We start from the raw sequence: 27997 nt of genomic DNA on the forward strand, positions 1-27997 counted from the left end.
CTCAATAAATTGATGCTATTGTCAATAAAAGTAAATTTTATTAAAATATTTTAATTAAATCATAAATCGAGATGATTGATAGACTTAAAACGTGTCGCTGTTGTCTGCAAGTACTAAAGAATGAGGAGGATTTGTATGAATTTAGTTCAGAAGTCGCAATCGATTCAGATTCAACAAATTTCATAAAAATTAATACTTGTTATTTGGAAGTGACCAATTTTAACATTTCTGCTGAGGATGAAGACATAACAAAGATCTGTTCATCATGTTTAGGTGATCTAAAGTTCTGTTACTTATTTAAGAAGAAATGTATGGAAGTAGCCAAGTCCTTTGATCAACAAGAGAATGATGATAATGATATTGGTAAGATTTACGATAATTAAGCTTACTGTAAGTTATTAAAGTGATACAATAATCAAAGATCAAGTATTTTCTCTTAGTTATGTAAGATACTTTATTGTCTGCATTTGTATTAACTATGCTATTTTACATCTTTATAGAGTCGGAGAATGTTGAACAATTTAGTCTTGTTGATGACGGTTCAGGTAATATTAAAGAGGAATTACCAATAGATGATCAATGTTATATTGAGTATGTTGAGGAGGAAATGATTTGTGAAAATCCACAAGATGATGAAGAAACGGACGATGGTAGTGACTATAAATATAATACTAAGTATGATCCAGCAAATATGACAAAACGAGTTAAACTTGAAAGTATAGAACATGAAGGGACGATTTACAGTTGTGATCTTTGTCCTAAAACCTTCGACCGAAAGGATTATTATCGACGACATTACAGACGAGCGCATTTGACCAATATTATTGAGGAAAAAACTGATCAGTTAACAATAGAAGGAAAAGTTTCTGATATATCTCAAATGCAGTTGTATCAGTGTGGATGTGGAAAAATAAATGTAACTCGAGAGGAATATGAAGCACATCAAGCAGAGCATGAAGGAGAAGCTCGGTTTAAGTGTAAAAAATGTGATCAGACATTCAGTTCCAAGGAAGAAGCCCGTAAACATTTAAATACAGCACATTCTAATGACGAAAAGCCTTTTAATTGCGATATCTGCCAAAAATGCTTCAAGAATCGCTATCAATTGATCCTGCACAACCGATCGCATACTGGTGAAAAGCCACACGTGTGTCAGATATGTAATAGAGGTTTCAGCATGTCTAGTAATCTTCAAAAGCATCTGGACACTCACAGTACTGAAAAGCCTTACCAATGTGTAAGTTCGTATTTATATTTATTGTAAATTAATATTTTCATTAATAAGAAATTTAATTCTGTAGAGTTACTGCGGACAATACTTTAAAACTCAACGATCGCTCAAATTCCATACAGTTTGTTATCATCAGCCTGAAGCAAAAGTCAAATGCACTCACTGTGATAAAAGCTTTGTTAATAAATCCTATTTAAAGATGCATATGCTCTATCATACTGGTAAGACTGTTCTTTTATCCTTTGTGATGCAATTTTAATAAATTATTTGAATTTTAGGCGAGAAAAACTTTACCTGCACAATCTGCAATAGCAAATATTACAAGTCATCTCATCTAAAACGGCACATTCAAAATGTTCATGTAAGTCTAACGATTGTTCAAAATTTAAAAATTTAACGGAAGATTTTCGTTAAGTTAAAAATTTAAATTCAAAATATACGTTACAAAAACATTTTCCTTCTCAATTTACAGTTCAAATTACGCTTGATGAAGTGCGACTACTGTGCTTCAGACTTTGTTAGAAAAGAGACCTACAAGGCTCACATAATTAGTCATCATAAACGTCACTTATCCGATCAAGAATTTGAGGAAGTTCTTGAGAAAATAAGAAAATTCCAACCACCCGCACTAGATATCAATCAGTTTACTGTCGAAAAGCAGATGTCAGCACAAGGAATGATGTTATCAAAGGTTGAAGAGGGAGAAATTGATGTAGAAGAAATGATTGAAGAGCAGATTGAGGACGGCATGGAAAAATCAGAAGAAGGAATGATTATTGAAACCACAGACGATTATCATGAGCTTTTCGACGAAGAAGACGAGGATGATGAAGCTGTAGAGCAATGAATTTAATTAAATACCTAAATAATAATGAATTAATCTGTAAAAAAGTGAGAATAAAACACCAAAGTTTTGAAATTGTGTATTTAAAAGTTAATGACTCTATGACGTTTTAATTTCAGAGAATTTTTTTCACTATATTTTCTACAATGTCCATGTTTTAATTAACTTTTGGGTTGTGACTTATTAATTTTGTCTAGTTTCTTGTTTTTAGATTTTTTTAAGATTTAAAAAAAAATAATTAAAATATTTCATTTTTTTTTTTGTTAAAATTAAGCTATATGTACAATTATGTGTCATTATGTTTAATTAAAATTAAATTGTTCCATAGAAAAAACGGAACTAAATCTCCATTTTCGTTAATTTCTCATATATGATTTTCGCATCCAAAAAATGCAAATTTTTGTTAGTTCTTAAACAGAACATCGAGGTTTAGAAAGCTTAACTTTATCGATAGCGCAATCTAGCGCTTCTTTAATCTCACTAAATACAGGTATGTTTTGACGCTCGGCTAAGTCTCTCAAGTATGCACGGCCACGATTGTAATCTTTAATTGCTGTAGACGTTAGCTGTATGTCAATTGAAAATGAAAAGAAGACATGAGAATAAATTAAATTAGTCACGATGATGTCATTTGTCCAACTGTCAATTTGGACATTAGAATTAAATCTTACCTTATCACTTCCAATTGTACAATTTTCCGGTATCATTTGTACACAAAGTACAACATTATAAGCCAATCCAATGTAGTGTGCAGCTAATGTCATTGGAGCTAAACTTCTCGTCTCATTCGTAATTACAAAGAGTAAGACACGACTTGAATCGAGTATTCGTGGATTAAACATTGGTGACTCTTCGCAAGCGCCAATTTCTTCCAACTTATAGCCTCCATTTATATTCTTTTTCACCCTTTTTGATTCTTTCATAATTAAGTTATCGTGAATTGTTGGAAGGAAGAAGGAAATGTTTTTAGACTTTAAATATGGAATTGCAATTTCACGTCGCCATTTTGATCTCAGCATACAACTACCGCCCAAATAAATATCCTTAACTTCATGCATCAGATCCTCGTCAAGCGAACTACTCGTACTAAAGACTGAATCATTTGAATCACTGTCAATATCATTAAACTCATCTTCTAATTGATTTCTTGTTGAATCCGTTCGACGATAAGTACATGACATTTTTGTGTTTAGAGAACTTCCACTACAACCATTTAATAATCTATTATTTTCATTAGGCTGAGGTGATGATGTTCCACTGTCACGACTGCTGTCACTTCTCGGACCATTTGAATTGGACATCATTAAGACAGATTCACTTTTGCTAGCTTCAATTGTAAAGCTTTTATTTGACATCGAGTGACGTTGTTGATGATTTTGTTGTTGCGGACAGATACCAACGATTGTATTATTCTCGTCTGTTTGCGAGCACTGTTTACTGTAGTGATTCAAAACCTCTATAGAAGGAATAAACGAAGATATAAACATTAGTTGTTGATGCTTATTATTATCATAATCATCTATTATAACGCGCATAACTAATTTAAATAGCTATAAAAAACGTTTACGGAAAGGCGACAAAAGACATTAAGAATCACGATGTTATCAGACATGCATGAAATCATAAACACCTTGTGGTGTATTTGGAAATAGATCTCAAGTCGATAATTGAATGTTAAGCATTAAGACTATATATTTACCTGGAGTATTTGTAAGATAAATCGGTGGTGGCGGTAAATTTGTTCCTTTAATCGGCGATACACATGTATTCTCTTCTATCTCTTGTTGTAATACAGATAAATATGAGGAAATAACACAAAATTCTTCAAATGTGATGTTGTTTGTCTCAGAATTAGTATCCAATATCTCAGACGACGATGATGATTGCGATAGAAATGATGATGATGATGATGATGATTCAGTTGAGCTTAATTGTGTTGATTCATTACGACTATTTAGCACATCCCGTACCAGGCTTAAAATACGTTTTAAATTCTCACTCGACACGAGATCTCGACGGTAACCAAGCGACAATAATTGTTGATTGCATTGTTTCAATGTAAGACCACTTTCGTTATTTGTTACTACTCTATCGAATGATCGACGGACGGAACTACACGAAATTAAATTATTAGTATGCTTATTAACTCACATTAACTTCTAATACTTACAGTAAGCGAGAACCCAGCGATTTTGGAATATTGTAAGGTCCTTCGCCACCTAAGACATCTTTTATCACTTGTAAGCCTTTAAGAATATTATCATGCACTCTAATTCCACGACGTGTTACTAATTGCCTCAGTAATCTTTGATTCCGAGAAAGATCAAGGAATTCTCTGAAATATGATGAAATATCACAATAGAAAGCATGTAGAAAGTATTTATGTCTCAAATTACTCACTCTTCAGAAATTGGTTCGTTAAAAATTTTCTGATTTCTCTTGTATGGATGTAAAACTAGAATAAGAGGTTTTTGATTTTGTCCTGACAGATGAGCCACTTCTATAGCCCCTGCTGATGCTCGTGTCTCTGAGTCAATTACAAAGAATAGAATTCGAGCTTTTTGTTTCGCTCGATGTTCCATTTGCATAAGCTCTGGAGTCCACTGTGACACTTGCTGCTTAACATAAGTTTAAATTAATTATTTAGTCAATATTAAATTTATAACGGTTAAAATATATTTGAATTTTCTCAAATGTGTATGGAAGAAATTCAAATAATTTAAAACCGTTGACAAATCAAGAATGCAGTTGATCATTAAAAGGAACTTACCGGGTTAAAGAATGAAATATCAAGTTTCGTAAGCTCAGGAATCGCCACATCTGCTCTCCATGTTGTTGGATTGCAGGAACCTCCCAAAAATACTTCCGGTGCTTCCACTTTTGATTCTTCAGCATTTTCCTTTGTCGTAGGTAAGCGCTGTTGCTGTTGATCGATAAATATTTGTTTTTTGACCCGTAATGAACTTTTCGGCGATAATGAGGTGATTTGGAATGAATGGCTTCCATTATAACTGTTTTTAGGACTAAATAAATGAATTTTAATTAATTATTTCCATAAATTTAAGTCTAAAGTTTACATACCTAAATTTCCGATAATCTGCAGCTAACACTGCAAATTCCCCAAATGATAATCCTTTGCAAAATCTTGCATTTGTTGTGTAGAGTTTTGCATTACGTAGCATGTCATTGACTATAAATGAGATCATAAAAGTAAATGAGTAAAATTATCAAATTCAATTTAATTATTTAGCTGGTGCTGGTGATTTAATGAAAATGTTTACGTGGGGATCGTACGTAAATGACGTCCACTAAAGCAACAATTTTGGATCCCGTAAATTAACATTCTAAAATTGCTTCAAATTTCATAAGACAAGCATGCTTCAGTATCACTAATAATGAACGTCATTTACGAATGTCCCCCATCATTCACTTGCGGAAGATGTTTAATTGAATTGAGTAAGGAATAAAAGTATCGTTCAAGTTGAAAGAAAAGAATAAACATTTTTATTATACAATCAACTCTTGTAATTTTCCAGGCATACGTAATTAGCGCTTCATTTATGAATGACTGTTTTTATTGGCCACACTAAAATTTCACAAGAATTTTAACAATCATCGGAAATAGTTTCTTGATTTATGGACATTTGGCACGAACGTATAACAATGAAGGGCACTGGAAGTAATTCTGAAAATTCGACATTCGCGAATAATTGATTTATTGGTCGATGACACACTGCTCACTGTTATAGTCCAACAAAGTCAGTTAATTAACTTACAAAAATTAGAATGCATCCTTATTAGATTCAACTCCCGCTAACTTCGCTAATCAGATGAGCAATGACTAAATTTAAAACTAAACTTCTCTACTTGATTCACGTTTCCTGTACATGCGTAACTATGACGCAAACTTTTCCCACCTAGGATATTCTAAAAGCCTTTAAATTTCTAGCTGTTGAGTTCTCTAAATGATCCGCGAATCAACGTGAACGATACTTAAATCAACAGAATATCCCCATAAAAATGTCCGCATGATGAATAACCGCAAAATAATTATAGACTAATAAGATGTTTTATGACTGTAAAAAAAAGTAACTCACTTTGTTCGTCAGTCGGCTTAAGGTTCAATTGGTAAAAAAGATCATGTGCTGATGACGATGAATTCCATACAGATGATGCCTCCCTGAAAGATAGTAGGAAGAAGAAAATGCCAATTAATTAACAGTTAATTAATTATTTTAAATTGTTGTAATTGCGCATTTTAATTCATCTATCGCAACTCATGGATAGGCACGAATTGAAATAAATTATCATATGAGCAATTATATAAAAAAAATTATAAATTGACAAGATGAAATGTACAAGTAAGTTAAAGAGATTCTCAATTGAAATCAATTAAAAAATTATTTAATTAAAAATCTCTTTAAATCAAGTGCTGCAAAGTGAATTTTAACGTTATTATAATTGCAATTCATCAACAACATCTGTGAATCATAATGCATCTAACGTCAACAATACGTAAACCACGGGATTATGACTCGTGATCAACTCAAGTGTCAAGTTGAGGAGCTTTTAACGAATAAAAAATATTCAAAAAATAACGGTTCTATAAAATTTGAATTAAATGAATCGGTTTGAATTGGTTCAATCGGTTATTTGGACTTTTCGATACTTTCTGATCAAAGATTCAGATCATCAAGGAATCATATCCAAAAGTATTGCTAAACTTACAGACAAACTTCAAACCGCAAGTTTGTTGTAGCAATAGCAGTAACGCACTGAAAGCTATTTAATTTTATTAGAAATAATAAAAAATAAAGATCTTTCTGGTGTTTTACGACCTCGATTAGACTAGACATATTGTATGCATACATTTCAATTGAGAGCAGGATAGATGATGTGAGGGTGAAATCAGCATTCAAAATAAATTTTTCAAGATTGCAAAAAAAGCAAAATTGAGATTTTTTTTTTTGTAAATGAAAAAAGAGAATCACAATTTTCAAGTGAAGGCGATGATCATCACTATGATGATCGATTCTATTTCATGGTCAATCAATTTCATTCTTGCGTAAATAAAAGCTTTGCAAGATTTATCCGTGTAATAAAATGCATAAAGTATAAATAATTGACGATGTTTTGCAGCCAGCAAATATAAATCAGAAAACCTTGATAAAGTTCGGTGCTCTTTGCCACACAACAAACCCCAGCAATTTGAATCCATTGTACATATTTATTGATATGAAATCATTTGCTTACATTTAGCATTTGTAATGAACACTTCCAGTTCACATTCAATGTCGTCATCGTAACGATTGATCGGTCAGTTATTATAAATATTTGGCCTTGTTATTCTTTTTTAAAAAAGGCGAAAATGAATGCTTTTCAATAATTTTGTGCATAAAATGAGTTCATTTGTGGGATTTATTTGAGTAAGGTGGTACAGAACTCAAAATTAATAAATGTCTGTGTGGGAGATAGAAATTTACTTCATATATCTTTAAACTATAAAGTCTTAGTGATTGACATGGTAATTTAATTATTAACTTTTTCTTTTACATTTGAATTACATTTTTAGCGCCTTCGTCACATGATTCCCACCTTTTTTTGGAATGAGAATCTTTAGTCATCATCTTCATTCTATAGAACATTTCGCGTATTGAGTAGCTGACACATGTGACATATTCAGTAAATTATTCTCCAATGAAAATTTATATTTATTCGTAACATGATGTCATTTCCAGTCAGTTGTTTGTTTGATCATTTGTAAACATCTGTCTACGTTCTAAATAAATTTCAATTATTTTTTTTTTCTGCTTGCATATATGAGAAGTAAATGTGCTGTGTATTTTATACGATAGCATTTACGTTTTACAAACGTATCGCACTTTGTATTGCTGACGATATGGCTATTCTAGATTGTACTACAAATAAAAATTAACTGCTATCGAATAAAATGTACTTTCTTTATCGCTGGATCAGCAATGAATAGGCAGGCCATATGTTTTACAAAACTAGGGATGAAGATTAATAGGATCATTAGAACAAAGGCCAGAGCAACACAATGCAGTCATTAGAGCACCGATTTGTCGCTGTGGTGGCGATCAGGCATTGATGGTTGTTTCCCATCTCCTCTTTTATATGGCAAAAAATGAGATTTACTGCATCGTGCTGTTCACGAGATTCTAATTGAGTAAACAATCGGACATCACCACTCATACCTAATCCAGCAGTGCAAAGAGATTCAGAACTACAAAGAAAAATACCCAAACTAATAATAGATCGTTATTCCATTGTTAAAACAGCCGTTACACCTATTTCCAATAAATTTAGCAAAATGATAGCATCTCCAAATATTTGTGTAGGATGAATCAATTTCAAGATCTTTATTAGGCAAATATAAATTATAATTTTAAGTATTCTTATTTAACTGTTCCTAGTGCTGTAAAATGTTCAACCAGAGGTGAATAATTTTGGCTCCATTACTACTTAAAGTTCAGTCTATCCTTTGATCTTTTATTCTTAAAATAATATTTGAGTTTGTGCGACTCGAATGAAGTAATTAAAATTGGCACATCAACACTTGTGATGTTAAGATGCTACTCTGTGACTTATTGAGATAAAAGAGGCACTTTTATGCTTAATTTGGATAGTAAGAGACAGATGTCTTTGTTGAGATGTAGGATTTAGTGATTTAATTGTTAGTCTGGCTGTTTAATGATGTCATGGGTAACTTGTAGACTTTGCTAGGGACTGCACCGTCGTTATAATGACGGCAAGATGCAAAGTGGCTTTGGCGGTACCGTGAAGGCTGATTTAGGTCAGAAAATGCGGTTCCCCGAATTGTGTCACTCGGGCAACAACTAGACTTTCTACAAAACAATATTGTGCCATCCCTGACAACCTGAATGACAAATAAGCACAATATGGAAGACAATGGATTTTTACCGGATAATCGACGATGATCGAATGTAGTTAAGTCATCAAAAAGTATATAAAAATAATAAGCTTGTCGATTCTTTGACCTTAAAAAAGAATTATTTCAGAAAAGGATTATAATAAAAATCTTAGCTTGCTACCAGAGCTTGACATTGAATTTATTGTATACAAACTATTTTTCAACCTGAATGCATCGCTATTTACGATCATGTTATTGAGTCTTTTTCTACTTGTTTACTTTCACATGTGATGCGGTGTGGAATATTTTTATTTTTTTATTATACGCTTTTTTTTATCACTTCATTCGTAATTTACGGCAGTAATATTAATCATTTTTCTATGAAGAATACTACTTATTATTACTGTCATTATAACTTTGTGTATCTACAGGCTATTTTTCACGAAAAAAAAAATAATTGAACGTATACATTTACAGTCTAAATAACTATGATTTCATCGAAGAGGCACTCTATGATCACAATCAATAATCGGTTATTATTCATTACCTATTCGACCACCCAGCAAACAAAGACCAAAAAATACATTTAAGTAATCCAAACAAAATGTAAAGATTCTGTTTAAATTGAACAAAATAACATCGTTCCATATATTAAGATAAAAGATTTAAAGATTACTTAATCATCAATAATATTTGCACATCAAACAAAACGCTGCTGTGACACTTAATCCCATATTTTATGGTGATTCGTGTAGAAAACGAGAAAATGAGAAGAAAAAAATATTTAAATGTGCTAGACATGCTATGTATTCAGAATATCCAAAGCATTTCTATTTTTGACTTAATTCCTTTAAGAATCTCGTGTGATCTCAACAACTCATAGTAATACTATGAATAAAAGAAGAAAATTTATAGTATAGCAAGTACGTAGGTGTTAGCATTTCATTATTTTCTGTGAAAAGATCATCAATTTCTAGTGAAAGGTTTTCTTACAAACAATCAAGCAACTGCCTCGTTCATTATATTATCTCTGCGCGCTATAGTCAGAAAGAGAGGAACAAAAAGGTACAAAATTAAAAAAAAATGAGAAATAAATTTAATTTAACCTCAAAGGTGAGAAAAAGAGTAACTAAGCAATACCAGACGCCTATCCACAGGTAATGAAAGTGCTATTAAGCTTCTTTTTCATTCCAATTCAATTGAAATCACATAAAATAAATTAGATTGAGAATGTAAACATTATTCGACCCCGGTCTCCATAAAACGGACAAATATATTTGTATACATCTCTTTTATATCTCAAACAAACTTCCTTCTTCTTATATCGCTTTCGTACATGCTTTTTTTTACGCTTTCAATGCACTGTAGTCACATGTTGAATATATAGTATGAGAATTGAGAGCTTGATTATAGAGAGCGAAATTGCTATATGAGAGAATCAAAATTCGATGAGCTCATACAGCTAAGAATAAAGCATATATGTGTACACACAGCAGAAAAAAGGGAGACGATAAAGAAAAATTATATATTTCTTTTTTCTCAAGTTTGTGTTTAACGTTTTTTGTATTGTTGTAGATCGTCTCCATCATCTCCTCTCTGAATTCTAAATCAGTCGTGCATTTATGTTTAATTTAATAGAACGTCGTTTTTCTTTCGCTTGAAGTTTGCACATATTTTATGAGAACTTGTGCAATGTTTCTTGTTTTTCTTCATTCCTTTCTTTTACTCGTTCCGTCCCGAGCGACACTTGTATAAATTAGTTCTTTTAAAGCGTTTTAAGATGATGTCATGGTCGATGAAATTTAGAATTAGAGCAGTTTTACTAGGAAAATGTTTTTGGTGTGTCAGGGTATTGTTTCCTCAGAAATGAGTTAAGCTATGCTTCAAGACATCATCTGGATAGGGTGTGCTAACTAGCTTAATTTAGAATCATTAGCTTAAGTAAGAAATTCAGATTATTGATCTCGAAGGATTGTGAGTTCAAATCCTAAGATTTCAGTTTAGCTGAATAATTTCCACCTGTTAATTTTGAGGTTAACTTTTACTCACTACTCAGACGCATATACACCAACCAAATCCCAAGTTAATCCCTGCTGCTCGGAATAAATTCTTTGATTTCTTATCTCTCTAGCTTCAAGTTCAACAAGTACCATAACAATATAAAATAATGGCAACAACTTTTTAAAATAAATAAAAAAGAGAAGTAAAGAATAAGAAAGGATGGAAAAAAATGCAGGAAATGTATCATGCTGGTTACATGAAAGGCATTGCATAAAGTTCATTTACACAATGAAGCAATGAAGTATGAATGAATGAATGGCTTTATAGAATCAACAAAAGCCAAGTTTCTCATTTATTTTCACAACAATATAAATAAAATCGATTTCATGTTTCAATGTGACATACTAGAAGGCACTGACATTATAATTATAAACCATTTGAAAAGTATTCTGTCACGATTTAAGTTACGATGTTTTGTCAGAGTGAAGCCAGTTAAAATGAGATGAGAATGAGCGAGAAAAAAGAGGAAGGAATTTTATCATAGATTTAAATTTAAACACTTCTTTTCTTCTTGCCTTAATTCATGCGTGGGAATTAGCATACGAAATATATTTTCCTCAGATCAGCGTTAATTTGTTTATAAAAAAAATTTTTCCTCCGTAAATCCCTCACAACTCTGAGAAAATCGAAAATTGCATCGCTCTTTTGTCTTTTGTATTTATTTTATTTACAGTTCTAGGACGGTATTGCAATTAAGCTGACGGAAAATGGAATTGTGTCAAGAATTCAGAGAATTTTTGTGGATTTAAATTTAATTAAAAGTATTTTTAGAAAATAGAGATCAGGAGATCTTATACAACAGTTTACAGACGAGCTAAAGACACGTGCTCATTTCTGATCGGCAATTGATGCGTGCTAGATTTGGATACAGGTAAGCAAACAATTATACTTGACCTAAATATCAACCCTGAATTTTATAAACATCTTTCATTGCGAATCTCATCAATCATTCGATTGTAAGCTATGAGAAAGATTCATTGTGACAACATATCATTTGAAGAATCTTAGACAGAAGATTTGTGTGCCAAATTTATGAAAAAAAGCCGTTTAGCAATTTAATAACTAGTTTCACTCATACTTCCATTTCTAAAAATATTGATAGTAAAACTATAAAGCATATCTGTATATTAAGGTAAGACAAACATCAAAACAGAGTTATCTTGAATATTGTTCAAACACTAGCGAGCTCGGCGCCTTACAAGAGAAAATTTTATTTCATCCACTCCCGTATTGTTAATGAAATATGTTCTCATTTTATTATTATTACATCTTTATATCATGTTAACATAACTTAGACATTGTCAAGTCATTTATTTAATTTTCTCCTACTACTTGCAAATATTATGTCTATTCTTATGGATACAGTCAGCTTCCGGAGTGAAATTTCCATTGAAATATGAAGCATGTAATTAGATTGAAGTCATAGTGCACTGACTCTTGGTCTAGACGGCGTCTGATCAAGTGCTGATGTTTGCAACATCAACAGCAAGTCATGTACAAGAATAGTTTCTATTTAAGAAACGAGTGCGATAAAAGCATGTGATTAGAAATTTCAAAAAACAGATTAAATTCCTATTCCGATTAAGTTGTTGAAAAGTATACAATCTTAAGTCCAAAAACTGTATTTGCTTTATTATTTGCCGAAAATTCCATCAACGCCTAATCTGCTCTAGTTACCTGTCAAGATTAGCAACTGTGAATTAAGTCATTGAGCTGTTTTGACAATGAAACAATGCAAAACTTTGTATCCAAAGTAAAATGCTTGAACAGTTGTAAACTGCTCTGAAGGTGCCATTTAAATGCGTAAACAGTATTCAATGATAAACAACATAAACAAGACGAATTGACATAAACAAGGCCAGAGTAAACATTATTTCGTTTGATAAATATGCGCATCACTTTTATGACGGAGGAGTTTAAATACTAATTTGATATACATTTCATATTTAATTCACTTAACGCTTTAGCCAATAAGAAAAGAAAGGCTTGTCAACGGTCGTTGCCGTAGATTATTTTTATTCTCATGTTAAATAGTAAAAAATAATTAACAATGTGTTAATGAAACATTATCGACCAAGAAAATTTGATGTTACTGTCGACAAATGACTAGAAGCTGTTTATTTTGCATGATGATGTCAAATAGAGTCACATTATGACACAAGTCAATACCTTATAAAGTAATAAAGATTATTTAAAGAGACAAACACAAAAAAAAAAATATTAATTTAAAGGCCAAATGAAAAAAGAGTAAGATTAATTTGTCAATTAATTAGTCTAACAACCTCATACTTGACAGCCTACGATGAGATCATGTTGTATAAGAAATAAAAAAAAAAATTGAAATGAGATCTTTTTTACCATTTTTGTTTTCATAACTAACTTTGGCATGGTGATATTAACGCTTTGGAATTTTGTCCACATACATCTACCTACTGCTGCTAAACTACACCACCGCTAATGTGAAGTCATATAGGAAAGAATATTGTATATAATATAGACTGACAATATATGTATATAAAGACTCTTTTTTATGCTTCATTGATTGATACACAAAAGAATTCGTTATTCGCGAAAAAAAAAAAAAATCTTTATGGATTTACACAACGTATTGTTAACGTCCTAATTCACTCGATTTTTTAATAAACTCGCATGACCTGTGTATCATAAATTTTTGCGACACATTGATTGGGTCTAAAGCTATACAAATTGTTATGAATTATATCATAAATAAAATTAACACATGCTGTTTTATTACTACATTAATTATGATCATTTTTTTGTGGCCAAGTCACTCACTTATGTCCTTTAGATAAAGAAATAAATTTCTTTGAAACCTTAAATAACATGAAATTAATTTTAGTGGATTATTGTCAGTTTCAAAGGAGCGATTATGAATGCCATAAATGGGATTTTATGGTCACTTAATGCAAAACATTTTTATGAGCTTTATCAAGAGCTTCCAAGCCTGAATAAATCGCAAGAATTCAAACGTATTTCTAAGTCATTAGATCAATTTAAAAATGAAATAAATCATGTTGATCCATTAATCCAATTTTAGTCTGTGTTACTGCCCTAAGGCTATTCACAGTTGATTGAGTTAGGATGAAAAAATCAAGGCTTAAAAATAAATCTACAAGGCTGGATGCTTCATTTTAGAAAGATAATTCCAATTTAATATTTGACAATTTAATTTTCTCCTTCAATGGATCGCACAGCTAGACATGAAAGCTTATTTGTTTTCTTCGTCGGTCAAAGAAACAATAAAGTCAAAATCATGGAAACAAAAGCATCCACGCAATTTTCTGTATTCCAAAATTTCTACAATAACTTATTTTAATTAACAATTTTTTTTTCAATTTATTAGGAGATCTACAAGGAATTTGATCATATATGGTCGTTATATTCAATTTATGATGTCATTTATAAGAAAAAGAGAAAGACCGAGCACTAAAGCATATAAATAATATACAAGATTAGATCACCAATTTAACAAGCAAATCTTTTATAATTCAATAAATTTTAAATTCCATTAGACATGAAATATAATTGATTAGTAGTATGATTGATGATGATTAAACAATGCCTGACCCAAGTCAGTTAATAATTTTGAAATTTAATTGCTTAATGAATATGTGGCGATGATCTAATATAGGAAGTTCATCTATTAAGCTATTGATCATACGCGAAACATTAAAGTATTCATGGATAATTTGAGAAGTGTTAAGAAATGATGAGGTAATATTTCAAAACAGAAACACGCGACATATGAGAGCATTCAGCACACAATAAGGATTATCATTTCTCTTTTACTCCATCAACCTTAAGGCTGAGGGATTGTTCAGACATAACGTTGCTCCTGCTGTATTTACATACTTTATCGAGTATTACACAACTTCAAGTCCACTCCCGCCATTAAGTGCTGTACATTATTTGCAAATGACCACGACAAGCTTCATCTTTTGCGTATTGAGATATCATTGAAATTGAATTAACTGAAGGCGTTAAGTGTTTTTCAAAATCATTCGTATGTCATCCACCTTGTTACCAAAAAGATGGCATAATAAAGCTAAACAAAACACAGATCATCACCGATATTTTTTTTTGTCATTTTTAACAAGCAAGATAAACGCTCCGACAAATTGTAGGTTGGGGTAAAAAAAGAGCCAAAACAAATCACAAATCGAGGAGACACAAAATATGATTGTAGACTCTCTTTTTTTGTGAATTAAAACAACAATAACCATAAATATTTTCGTATACCCAAAATGATTTCTTGCCTAGTTTTATTTTACACAATATGTAGTCAGATTTGGCAAAAATATCTTATTTTATAAAGAGGAAGAAATATTCATCATTTAAAAAAGATTGTCTTGCAAGAGAGTAAACAAATCCTATACATGGCTATTGAAATTGAAAAGATCATTGGCTTTTTTTGTTCAATATTACAAATGATGTCATACCTCCTTTGTTACTTATCTATTGTTATACTTCAGTAAATTCATTATCTTTTTTTTCCACTCGAATATTCCAACAAGAATGAATATATCAATGATAGTACATTAATGTGTCAGTTATGCGACCTTTTTTCTACACTAAAAGAAGTTTTTTAAAGTCCAAACTTAAAATGCTGAACAAAAAATTATTCAAAGACATTTTTGGCAACTCATCTTGTATCTTACAATGTATGTCAATGGCATATCTCGAAGAGATAACAGCTCTTTCTGCTTCAATTAAACTTTGATGTCTTAAGTGTTTTCGGACACATTAAAAAAAATATAACTTAATGATTCACAATCGTTATTTACTTCGGAAAGCTAATTATCAACGAAATTTCGAGTTTTTACTTCAATTTAAGATTGGTTAAGGTTCTCCAAAAATTGGCCTCTGCTGAGAAGCAAATTGAGAGTTGTAGACTAACTTTTTTATGATTTGCGATATTTTGACTTAACACAGTCAGAAATTTAGTAATTAAAATCGTCTTAATAGATTAAAGTCGCACTATCTGTACGCAATTATCTCAAAATTTGGAGATACACCTAACGAGATACATAGTCTATAAAAATATTGATATCCTTTATCAGATATAGTCACTTACACCTCCTCAACTCTGTGTTATCACCAGGAAGTAACGGAAATAAACATTAGTCCACTTAACATTTGTCTGGCCATTAAATTGGACGTTATACACATGTTACCCCCGAAAAAGTGTTTAAATGTCAACTTTAGTATATAATCTATGACCACCGAAAAGACCGTAAATAACAATCGATGAAATATGAAATAGATAAAAGAATATAAAAGCCACAATTTACAACTGATATGACCTCCTGTTTCTATTGGAAGAGAAAACATAAAAATTGGCTTTTTATCGCTAATGAACAGAAAGAGCTTTTCAAAAAAATGAAAAAAAAAAAGTTGACGTCAGCCTTACTCTTTTTGTTTGCAAAATTTGATTTTTTTTCAGCATTAATAATGTGTATACACTTAATATTTATCATCGTTTGGGCGGGAGTGATAGTAGGGCTTATATTGTTTTATATACGCTCGTGTAGCATTCGACACAGAAGATAAGCGGTGGCTTATGTGACAAGGCCACTTTGAGAGTAAAGTAGGAAACGAGAGAAAAAGCCAAAGTCAAAAAAAGAGAGGTTACGATACATCCAAAATATAAATAATTTATATTTATAAACAATATTGTGCAGCAGCATTATAATCAAAATATTTATGTATCTCGGTGTGTGAAGCCAAAGCACCTTCAACATTTTGAATGAAAATAAACAATATGTACACATGTTACGCGACCGACTCGAATGGGGCAAATGACATCATATTTATTTTTGTTAATGAATTTCGAATAAAAGAAGAGAGAAGAAAAAAAAACTTTTAACCTCGTTGGTTTTCGTTTCTTTTATTCACTTAATGTCGACTATCAAATATAAAATAAAAAAAGCTTGAGTATGAGAGATCTATAGGGTCGGCGTTTTGATGGAAGAAAAGCGATGAGAAAGAAACGATTTATATTTTAGTCAATATCAACAAAAGGCGCTCAAGTTGAAATGAAAATCAAATAAATATTATATATACATTTTTTTATCGCTTAATCTTCACTTTGTTGTGCTCGAAAGGAGGAATTAAAAAGAAAGAATATGAAAAATCACTTTTGTTTGATATCCTCATACTTATTATTGAGTTCACGAGCCTTGTTTATTAAATCATCGGACGGTTATTTTAGAAAATATATATACATATGGCATTCGTTCTTATACTTTTTATTTTTTTGCTTTCTTTAATTTTACGCGATGATCGAATATTATTATTCTAATGAGATGATATACGATATTTTTGTAAATGACTCTTCCGGATTTATGACTGCACGAGCATTTCAAATAAAGTCATGAAAAGCTTCTTTAATCATTCAAATTCACTTTTCACTTACATGATGTAAAAATAATTTAAAATCTTAAAACTACAAGTGTATAACACAAAGTCAAGTCTAATACTGACGCTAGATTATCATTCAATGAGTTATATATTTCTTTCTACGGAACTAATTGATGTTGTCATCATAAATTTGACATTTCATAGGCTGTAATTTTAACATTGACATCCAGATCAACACTCCATCAATCATGTCGCATTAAGTAAATTTAATTCAATTGTATAGGCCTATAGAGTCAGAGCTTTCTCCAAAAACTTCGTTTTATCACCCACTTAGATGTACTTAAGTGTACACAATTTATTTGAGTAATAGCTTTCAGTTTACAAGTGATGTCTATTGGGTTTGTATGACCCGCCTCTTGTCCTATATTTTTAAGGAATTTCATTTTGGGTATGTCTCATCTTTTGTGATTTAACATGTTCTACAAATGAACTAGAACCTCTAATAGACAATGAGGATACTCACCTAAATGAGCGTGTCTGTAGCTTATCAAAATGATGGAATTTAAGCACTCAAAATTTTCAATATCATGTGATAATAAAATAGTAAAATAAAGCACATGACCTCATAGAATCACCCACAAGTGTGATCATTTAGAAATGAATTTCAATGAATATCGTCCTCGATAATCTAAATATCCTATAAACTAAATAATCGAATGCTACTTTTTTAGATGTGGGAGATAATGGCTAGCTATAAATTAAATGACCACAAGGAGAGCTACTCGAAGCTCTTATTTAATATCTTTGATGTAAGCTTGTAAGAAGCTATAAAAATTTAAGTTTTACAGCTTTTTGGTGGCAGGTGCCCAAAAATTGGAAGTCATAAACAAATGCTCCCTAATTTTTATTATCATCCCAAACAACCTCATATAATACATTTGTACTTTTAAAATAAAAAGGAAATACATATCACATGATCTCATCCTTATTCATATGATATAATACCTTACTAATCCGCTATTCTTAGCTACAATTTTATTTGATTATAATCAATTGATCTTTTTTGCGGTTAAATTATTTTTGATTACACACTTTAAACAATGGAACTTAAATATGATTATTTCTCATAATTTAAGATGTATGAGATCATAAACTGATTCACTAGCAAATTTACGAATTTGAAATTATTCATCCATTTTAATAACCGCCCCTAAATCAATTATCACGGTGTTTTTACCGATTAAAAAAGAAAATCATTTTTTTTTGTTTAATTCGTGGGTTAATGAGTATAAGTCATGACATGGAGTTATCATGACATCATTAAAAGACATTTTCTTTCCTTCTTTAAAAATGCTTGAATGCTGTTCAACGTGGGCTTTATACAACTGTTGAAATGTGCGCTCAATTTTCGTTAATTATATGTCTAGAAAATAAAGATGAATGATATCATCCATGGTATGTACTCATTACTTTGTTGGAAAAAAGTTCAATGCATTATTAAAAATGATGACGAAACAGAAAAAAGATTAACATGATCCATATCCGACATTTACCGTTCATTGTATTAAGCTATTCAAAAACTAACTGTTTCAAATTATGTTAAATAGAAAATGATTTAAACATTTATTTAGACAAGCTCGTCGTGAATTACTCTATGCCTCTTAAAATGTGATTTATTGCCTCATTTCAAATTTTCACAGGTAGCATTTAAGTGTGGTCTTAAATGTAAGTAGTTTCTTTTTACAATTTATGGCATTTTAAGCCTTTTAGTCACTAATTTCACGAAAACGGGATTAATTCATCATTACTCACAACTCAATTAGCATCCCAAACAATTCTACTGAATAAATCTAATCATCTGCTATTTCCAAAAATAAAGTAACAAAAAAATTTTTTTGTGTAGATTCTAACGATCCATTCGTCATTTCAAAGAAATACCGTCAATTCCTTATAAAAAATTAAATCTCACAGAATGTGAGTTCTTTTTGTAAATTAAAATGGTTTTTCATATAAACAAATAAAAAACCTTTGCTATAATCATATTTTAGTATTCAAAATTCTTTTAATAGATACATCATTGCCTCACCTTAGTATGGGGGTCGTTGGGTAATGATGTTAAACATTTCAGACTAACGAGAGGATATTCGACTCTTGGAAATTCAAATTCTTAGCCAATAAATCAAGTTAAATAATAGACATCACTTGTGAACAACCCCCTAGCATCATCTCAAGAATACAATAGCTTGAAGCACTGCAGAGATTAATATCTTCAGAATTAAATCATAGCTCATTCAAAAGCATCGAATAAATGATTTGTGGTACTCATTAACCCCATCAGACATTTAAGTATCAATACATTTTATCTAATGATAGAAGTATACGTCATTGCATCACCTACAGTGGAATGAACTCTACAGTTGCTAACAAAAACCACAAGATATTTATTATATTTATTTTTTTCATATAGATCTTGAGATTATTAATGGAATAATTAAATTTGCCATATTAAACTGGTTCCATTAATATTAAATCCGTTTCTTCTCTGCCGATTATCATTATCTCCATAAGTCGTTAACTTTAATTGCATAATGTCAGAATCCATAATAGTGATGATGAACAGTATATTAATGGATATCAATCACTAACCTTACACAAGAAAGCTGTACATGATGCAGTTTTTTTTTATATCATCATATAAATAATAAAGTTGAATGAAATAAATACGATAAGCCAAATGTTAAGTGATGTTAATGACATGAGCATAATTCGATTAAAATGGAATTCTGACAAATTGATTTTGTTATTTGTTTGTGAAGATGCTTTTGAGAATTATTGGAATAAAAATACATTTCGCAGAGTTGTTGTTGAGATTTATACGAATTCTTTGAGGTTAAATCTCATTACTTTTGGATTCAATGAAGACTTGAGTTCAAAGTTAGTTTAGATCTTGTTGTGAAATGAATGGAATCGACAAATTCGAGTCTAATTTTGAAATCTGATAAGAATAATTGCTATTGCCAATCCTTTCCCTCAATTTGAGCTTTTTAAACCAACATCAAGATCCCAACCCTGTTCATAAGTGCAAAATTCCCACACCTATCTCAATACAAAATTAACAATATAAAGATATTCGAATGCTGCATTGTAAGATTCATAAACAAATTTAATTGAGTTAACGATATTGATCTGCATGCAGAAATATCCAATTAAGTTCAAAAGCTCTAAGGCTAACGAGATATTTTATCGATTTTTATTCGCATTACTAATCGGAAATTTTTTGTTAGACGTAAGCAGCAGAACTTTTGTTTGAATCATGTTACGAGCCTTCCATTTGTTTAGTTCTTCTACTTCTTTTATTTATGTGAAAATTCATGACAAGATGGAAAGTAAAAAGTAAAAAAATTGCGATCGATTTGCTTACGTTTTGGCAGACATTAAGGTAAACTTGAAAGAGAACAAAAATTTTTAATTAAATCTCATTTACAATTGTTTACATGAAGAAAAGGACGTAGCTTTGAAGGCTCAATGAAATACGTCACATTGTATACAATTTAAATTATTATATGTAAACACATCAGTCGAGTGATGTAAACTAATGTAATTATTATTATAGTTTTTGCTGGTGTCAAATTCATACAGACAGATATTATTGTGGTTCGTGACATGTACTATTTTGTAGAATTACATTTATATATTTATAAATAAAGTTGAGGTGCAGAATGGCATTAATAACTTAATAGCAAGCAGCGAGCAAAAAAAGAAAATAAAACATAGAATGAGCCTTCTGACCAAAAAGCAACAGAGCAGTTATAAATATTGTGAAAATGACGTAATGCGAATCAATGCGGTTTAACAGTCGAGCGATGTCGATGTCGGCTTTACACTGCTTCGGAATTTCGTGTTTAATTTTTCATATGTAAATTGTCTAAAAGCTATTTAAATGCAAAAATCGAAATATGAGAGAATCGATTTGGAATGTTTAAAATTTAAAATATCAAATATTTCTTCCTCAATACCTATATAAATAAATAATATTTTTTTTATTTCTCGCTGCTATTTTTGTCAGTTACAAGTTCATATGCGAATAATTGCATGTTATTATTATTATTATGTATATGGAAAAAGGGAATTTATTAATAATGACTTAAAAGTGCAATACAAAGTGACAATAAAGCGGGAAGTAAAGTGAGAATGTTGTTAATACTGCGTGTCTGTCATGCAAATGGAAATAAATCTAAATCATTTAAAATACTTGAGATTCGCTTTGAGAATGAAATGCGGAAATGTCGGAAGTGGAGAAATATAAAAATTTAAAGTCTTTGTGTACAATATCTTCTTGTTGTCCTCTCGCATGCGACAAACATGGTATAACAACTTTTCTCAGTCCATTACACGTTTCCAAAACAAGCAGCAAGGACAAATTCTTGAACTTAACCTTGTCACATGTGTGAACTGGTGATTTTGTGCAAAAATTATTGACTGACATGACTATATGCTAAGAAGAAGTCAACCACAATTATAGACAAACCTTGCTCTGTGGTTTAAAGCTTTATTGTGTTCTTAAGAGCTTTTTTCAGGATGGAAATTGAGTTATATTGTTCATTTGTCTATCTGTCACGAATTTTTACATTATTATTAGCTTTTTCTGTTCAATTAGTCATTTAAAATGTCATTGCCAGGTCATAGATCACAGTAACCAAATATAGTAACGATCAGTCACTTCCTTATTCTAAATTTAGTCAAAAAACTTTTCGAAGTGATCAATGTACGCCATTTTCAAATTTCAAATAATTTTTGACCGTTATTATTCAAATGGGAAGTTTTTGTGGTTTCAAATAATTTTTGACCGTTATTAATCAAATAAGAACTTTTTGTGGTATCATATCAGTGAGAAATGCGTTATCGTCAAACCACAAAATGACCACATTGACATTAACCAGTTATTTTTTTTGTGTGTGATTTCTGATAGACGTTGCATGTTGATGGCTAATTTTAAGAAAATTTATTTGTTGACTATACATCAACTTATGATGTAGATATATCACATGTATTAATTAGATGTGATTCACACAAGCGACTAAGCAACAAAAATTCAATTTGTTAAAACGACACACAAAAAAAAAAAATTAAATAAAACACACATCGAAGTAACATATGGAATATAGAAAAGAAAATGATTCATCATCAACAGGTGTTAGTTATTGATAACGGCAAGTTTCATCTCGACGAGCATCTCATAAATTTATATATATTATTTGTCTCTTCGAAAAAGACATAAGCCACGGATATGTTTTAAAAATAAGTTTTAAATTGTCTTCTTATTATTACCTGATAAAAGTATAAGCCTCATGACATTGTGGGCTATGTTTGATGTGCTCAAAATGGAGCATTGTTGGACGTTGAATGAAGCCGTTGTCCATGATAACAGTTGTGTGATTTAAGGTTTCCACAATTAGCACATCAATATCGCATTTATATGCACATCATAAATTGTATTCACAGCTCCATACTCTGCTTTTTTTTTGTTAATTTTTTTTTATTATATGAAGTTTTTTAATTATGTACAAGCTGAAATCTTTCAACAGTTATCTTCTCGTTTCCTTCTTTCAGCTTTCCTTTAGGTATTTTTCATTTATATTCTCAATATTATTGATGATCTCATGTGGCGGAATCGATAAAATAAAATAAAAAAAAATCCTCTTTTTTTTTGTTTTGAAAGAAAATTTCACACACAGTCGATGATCTCAAGATGGTCCGAAGAGATTAATATAATTATTTATAGCTTTCAATTTCTTTTTTCCACTCAAGCGACTCTTTTTATGATTTTTCTTTTATTTTTCTGTTAATTCAGCATTTAAAAATCAATTATTAGATCAACAGACCGGTAATAAAAATCACGTCCGAGAGACCGCACACTACAGCTGTATGTGTAGCTTGATGAGAACCTTTTATGTTCTTTTAATTGCTCTTCTTTCTTTTTGAGTCTCATTCACAACGAGTCGTCTCAACGTCTCACAGATTTATTACTAATAAGTTAACTAAAAAATTTATAAGAATTTCTCTCTAAAGTCTCTTCCTTCCTTATTTTTTTCTTCTTTGGGGTGACGAGATTTATTTTTAAAATACCTCCTCAACAAAAAGAATTCTGTTTATATTTTCCACTTTCCCAATGGATATTTTCTTTTTTAAACTGTTTGCTCATCAAACAAATATTCACAAAAAAAAAAAAATTATCTCGTAGTTTGCTATTTTTTTTCACATTTAGTTCTGTCTCTTTTACTCTGCGCGCTCAATTTATATTTTATTATATTTGCAAAAAATCTTAAGAACTGCTTTGATTCACGTTCACTTGTTATATCGATAAAATAAAGCGAGGATTTTCCTTTAAATACACTTTTATTTTTTCTTTATCAAATATTAAAAAAATACCATACAATTGAAGACCACAAGCAATTGTCGTGAGAAATATTTATATGCTTCCACAATACGATTGTTATCGCTAGACACTTTAGAAGCATAGGAACAAAAATCAATTTGTTTTACAGTTTAGTTTGGAAAATGAAAAATTGTTTATTATTGAATAATAAAAAAAAAAAATATTATAAAAAAAAATTGCGATGAGAGCGATAGAAAATGAACAACCGATCACGTTGTTGCGCAGAGCGAAACTAAAATAGTATATGAGAATGAAACTCGCAAAGAAAATGAAAAGCAGAAAAAAATAAATATTGTATGAAAAAAAGAAACCGTTTTGCCTATACACAATCAGAGCGAATGAACAGCGAGTATGTTAAAAAAAATTGCACAAGAGTATATGCGATGACGATATCTTCCGCACACAAATGTTATTATGAATTCTTATTTTTTTTCATATATTTTATTTCGATGCGTGTAAGAGAGTTTTTCATATCATTGTGTATACACACATGAAAAGAGTAGAGTGCGAATTATACAGTTTCACTATTCCGCGAGAGTTTTATGAAAATTTTTAGCATTTTTTTTACTCAAAATTATTGTGATGTTTACATCTGTTTGTCTAGTGACTTAAGGTCAGATGAGACTTTTTTCTCAGTTTATATTCATTATTTGAGTTTGATTGATTTCTTACAAATATTGATTTATTTGATCTAATTTGATTAGATTTTGTCATTATAGACATGATTTTGAAATGTATGTATCCTAAGTAAGCTTAAATATAAAAATGAATAGAAGTAAATGGTCGTTCACTTAATTCCCCGAACAGAGAAGGAGCATGCTCATGAATATGCTCACAATATTGAGCATGCTTTTTGAATCAGATTTTCCAACCGAACCAACCCCCATCAACTCCCAAACAACTGCTTTCCTCTAGGACATAATCACTCAACGCCCCTTAAGGCCAATTTAAATTCCATAGTCAATTTTCAAATAATTTTTGACCGCTATTTTTCAAAATTAGAGAATTTGAATTTCAAATTTAAAAACCCTTCAAATCTCATCACCTCTTTTCATTCCTAGGAATATGCGCTCTCGACGATCACGAGATTGACCATAAAGTACTCTCTTACATCGGCCATGAAGAAAATATTTCTTTAGAGTAGAAAAATATTCTTCCTGTAAAAATTGTAGAGAATTTATAAATGAAAAATCACTATGAGCTTTATAAAATAAATCTCGATGAGATCATCACAGACACATACCAGCATGTAAAAATTTTTAAGTACGCAATATTTTTTTGTAATTCAGAATTGTAAATTGTAGACACAAGAAAGCTATGTTGAGCACAAAATGTTTGATATCAAAAACTTTTATTTTTTTATTCTTGCTTGCTCGTCCGCATGACATCATATTAATTACAGAAGAGAGCGATGAGACAAAGTCTAACACGTGTGGATGTAAAAAAAAATTCATTTAGCGCTCATAAACACCTGAGATGAAAAATATCGTCCCACTCAATAAGGAAAAATATTTTTCATTCATGAAAAAAGATCAGTTTTTACGTAGAATCATGTCTGTTTGCATATTTTTTTGGTTAAAGATTGTCGGAAATTAATAAATTTTTCTCTCATTTTTTTTTGACGATATTTATCCTCTCTTGACGAGATTTAAAGATTGGCAGTATTAAATTAACACGAACATAAAGCTGTGAATCTTTGACCAAAAATTGTATAAAATTAGAAAGATTGTGAGATTGGGAGTGTGTATAGTATAGCTAGTATTAGCGCATTTCCTCCGCCCATGTTTATTTCCTGAATTATGAGATAAAAAAATCATATTCTGCATGTATACATTATCAAAATCGTCAGTAATGTATTACATTAGACACATGTACATTTCAAGGGTATGCATCATGTCAGAGACACAAATTGCTACAAAAACATCCCAAAAAACGTCAAAGCTAATTGATTAATCCTTGGTTCGTAGCACTTTAAATTGAATTTGGCAATTGAAGGTCAGTTTTAAAAACTGTGGCACAAAAATCTAATAACAAATGTCATAAATGTAAATAATTTATTTTTTGTGCATTAATCCATGATAATCTGTCAGAGATTAAATTCTCATATTTGGATAATCCATCATTACTTGAAGTTTTATAATCTTCAGATTATAATTGACTTAGATTAAGTGAAATTAAGCTTATGATTCACAAACTCTTTGTTCCGTAGAACTAACGAAGTTAATGACTAGTTACAATAATACCAAAAAATATAATTATTCATATCAGATTTCATACTTCTCATCCTATTATATCCAAAATTGCGATTATTTATTTCCATATATAAAGATGGACATGATAAAATTTAAATACATGCGTGAGTATGAAGGTATAAATATTAAACTTATCGGATTTATTTGGCAAAAAATAATATATTTTTAATCTTGTAGGGGTTGTGAGCAAATGATGGCAATTCAGGAATTGGGATTTTGGGACTTGATTCCTTTATTCGGCACAAATATTCTAAGGACAACAGCTTTTAATTTCAAACTATATTGAGTACCACAAAAAATCCAATACTCAGGCTTAATATTAGACACACCATCTGAATGATCTCATAGAAAAGAAGGAATTGATTTGTAATTCAATATATTCTTTCAAAAAAAGTTAGACAATTATACTGATTTATTCACCAGAATACAATAGTCCTTCATCAATTCTACGGATTATATTGGATGAATGTCTTCGTTGTCTTGCTGTGCGATAACGACAGACAACAATGAGTGCGTGAAGACTAAATCGATAGTTGGTGTCATCATCGCATTATGGTAATAATTTATAGTATATTTACCCCTTACTGAGATGATATGATCAGAAATTGATGGATCGTTTAAAATATCATTTTTGATCAAGCCTATGTGTATGCTTATATCCAAAATGTTAAGAGGTGAAAAATATATAAATACACACTTTTTTTTAAAATAGAAAAAAAAAGAAAACGAAAATGTTGTGTGCTTTGGGATACAACTAAATGTAAACACTTCATCATCATATGGTATAGCTAAAAATATCGAACGAAAAAGTTTAATTCTACATATTCTATTTATTCTTAAACGTGAAAATTGATACTAGGCACTCATTCGCTAAACATATGATAATTAATAGTAATGACAAAAGCATGTTCGATGAAATAAGCATTAACAGAAATATATTAACGTGACTTATGCGATGATTTATTTTTCTTTGTGCCACATGATTCCTTTTTGTCTCATTTCAAATAAAGAAGAAAGCTTTTAGCTTGATTGCTGTGCAGTTCAACGAAATTTGAAAGACTTGCACATTTTGAAAAAAGTTCAACGATCATGAAATGACTCACCTTAAGAATTCCCGAGCCATCAATTTTGTGTGGTAGTCAAAGCGCCGGTCAATGCGCTCTAGTTTTCCTTAGTCATTTAAAATTTGATTAGTCTGTGGAAAAAATGGATTGAAAATTGAGATACAATTTTATTTGATACTCTTAACATGTTAATCATCAAGTTTATATTACTTTTTTTTTGCCACAAACAATAAAAGGTAGTTTTCTGATTCATGCATAATTCACTCCTCGACTCACGAAAAAAGTCAATTAGGCAAATTTTCTCTTGTGGGAAAATGTTAAAGTGACTTTTGCGGTGCAATGCAGTATTTTGCAATGGAGTGACTAGAGAATTCAATGCTCAACGGATAAAAAAAATTCAAAATTTATTAATGACGTCATATGACCGTGTAGAGCGCATTATCATCGAGAAAAACGAGCTTGAACTTGAAACTTCCATAAACATCCAATAAAAAGTAATTGCTTGCGATAACAAAGTAATACGAGGACGAAATAACAAAGGATTGTAAAATATCAATGACCTTGAGAGAAAGTAGTGAATGAAAGCATAAAATTCTTTGTTTCTTCTTACCTTGAGATGCTTTTTGAGATCAATTTTTTCAATGTTCACGTCTTGACACTATTTTAATTTTATTGTATGCTATGTGATGCATTAATTATTGCACAATGGTAAATCCGTGATGTTTAAGTAACTTTACAATAAGATTTTATTTCTAATTAAAAAACCTTCATTAATAAAAATCAATAGAATGGTCGATAACTCAAAATACACAAAATTTATTGTTGATTTAATTTAA

The 27997-nt window shown here is 30.5% G+C and overlaps 2 protein-coding genes across 3 annotated transcripts; one reads left to right on the forward strand and one right to left on the reverse strand.

Annotated features, from left to right (window-relative positions):
• LOC139095171 (zinc finger protein 260-like) lies at positions 1 to 2150 on the forward strand. The gene is made up of 5 exons (XM_070646443.1): positions 1 to 363; positions 501 to 1237; positions 1302 to 1452; positions 1510 to 1592; positions 1704 to 2150. Exons 1-5 carry the CDS (start codon positions 72 to 74, stop codon positions 2076 to 2078), a joined length of 1638 nt encoding a protein of 545 aa, XP_070502544.1. The 5' UTR covers positions 1 to 71; the 3' UTR covers positions 2079 to 2150.
• Positions 2143 to 27997, reverse strand: raw. 2 transcript variants are annotated; one of them, XM_070646437.1, is made up of 10 exons: positions 27772 to 27997; positions 27201 to 27292; positions 6173 to 6255; positions 5157 to 5265; positions 4846 to 5098; positions 4476 to 4690; positions 4246 to 4410; positions 3775 to 4187; positions 2747 to 3531; positions 2143 to 2641 (listed from the first exon to the last, which is right to left on the reverse strand). In XM_070646437.1, the coding sequence occupies exons 2-10, from the start codon at positions 27218 to 27220 to the stop codon at positions 2486 to 2488; spliced, it is 2199 nt and encodes a 732-aa protein (XP_070502538.1). In that variant the 5' UTR covers positions 27221 to 27292; positions 27772 to 27997; the 3' UTR covers positions 2143 to 2485. The 2 variants fall into 2 exon arrangements, with proteins under 2 accessions (XP_070502538.1, XP_070502537.1); XM_070646436.1 differs by lacking the exons at positions 27201 to 27292; positions 27772 to 27997 and adding an exon at positions 22738 to 24076.

This window comes from Chironomus tepperi, unplaced genomic scaffold (assembly GCF_022539635.2).
Source record: "Chironomus tepperi strain 1889 unplaced genomic scaffold, CSIRO-AGI_Ctep_v1 contig_363, whole genome shotgun sequence".
Lineage (NCBI taxonomy): Eukaryota > Metazoa > Arthropoda > Insecta > Diptera > Chironomidae > Chironomus > Chironomus tepperi.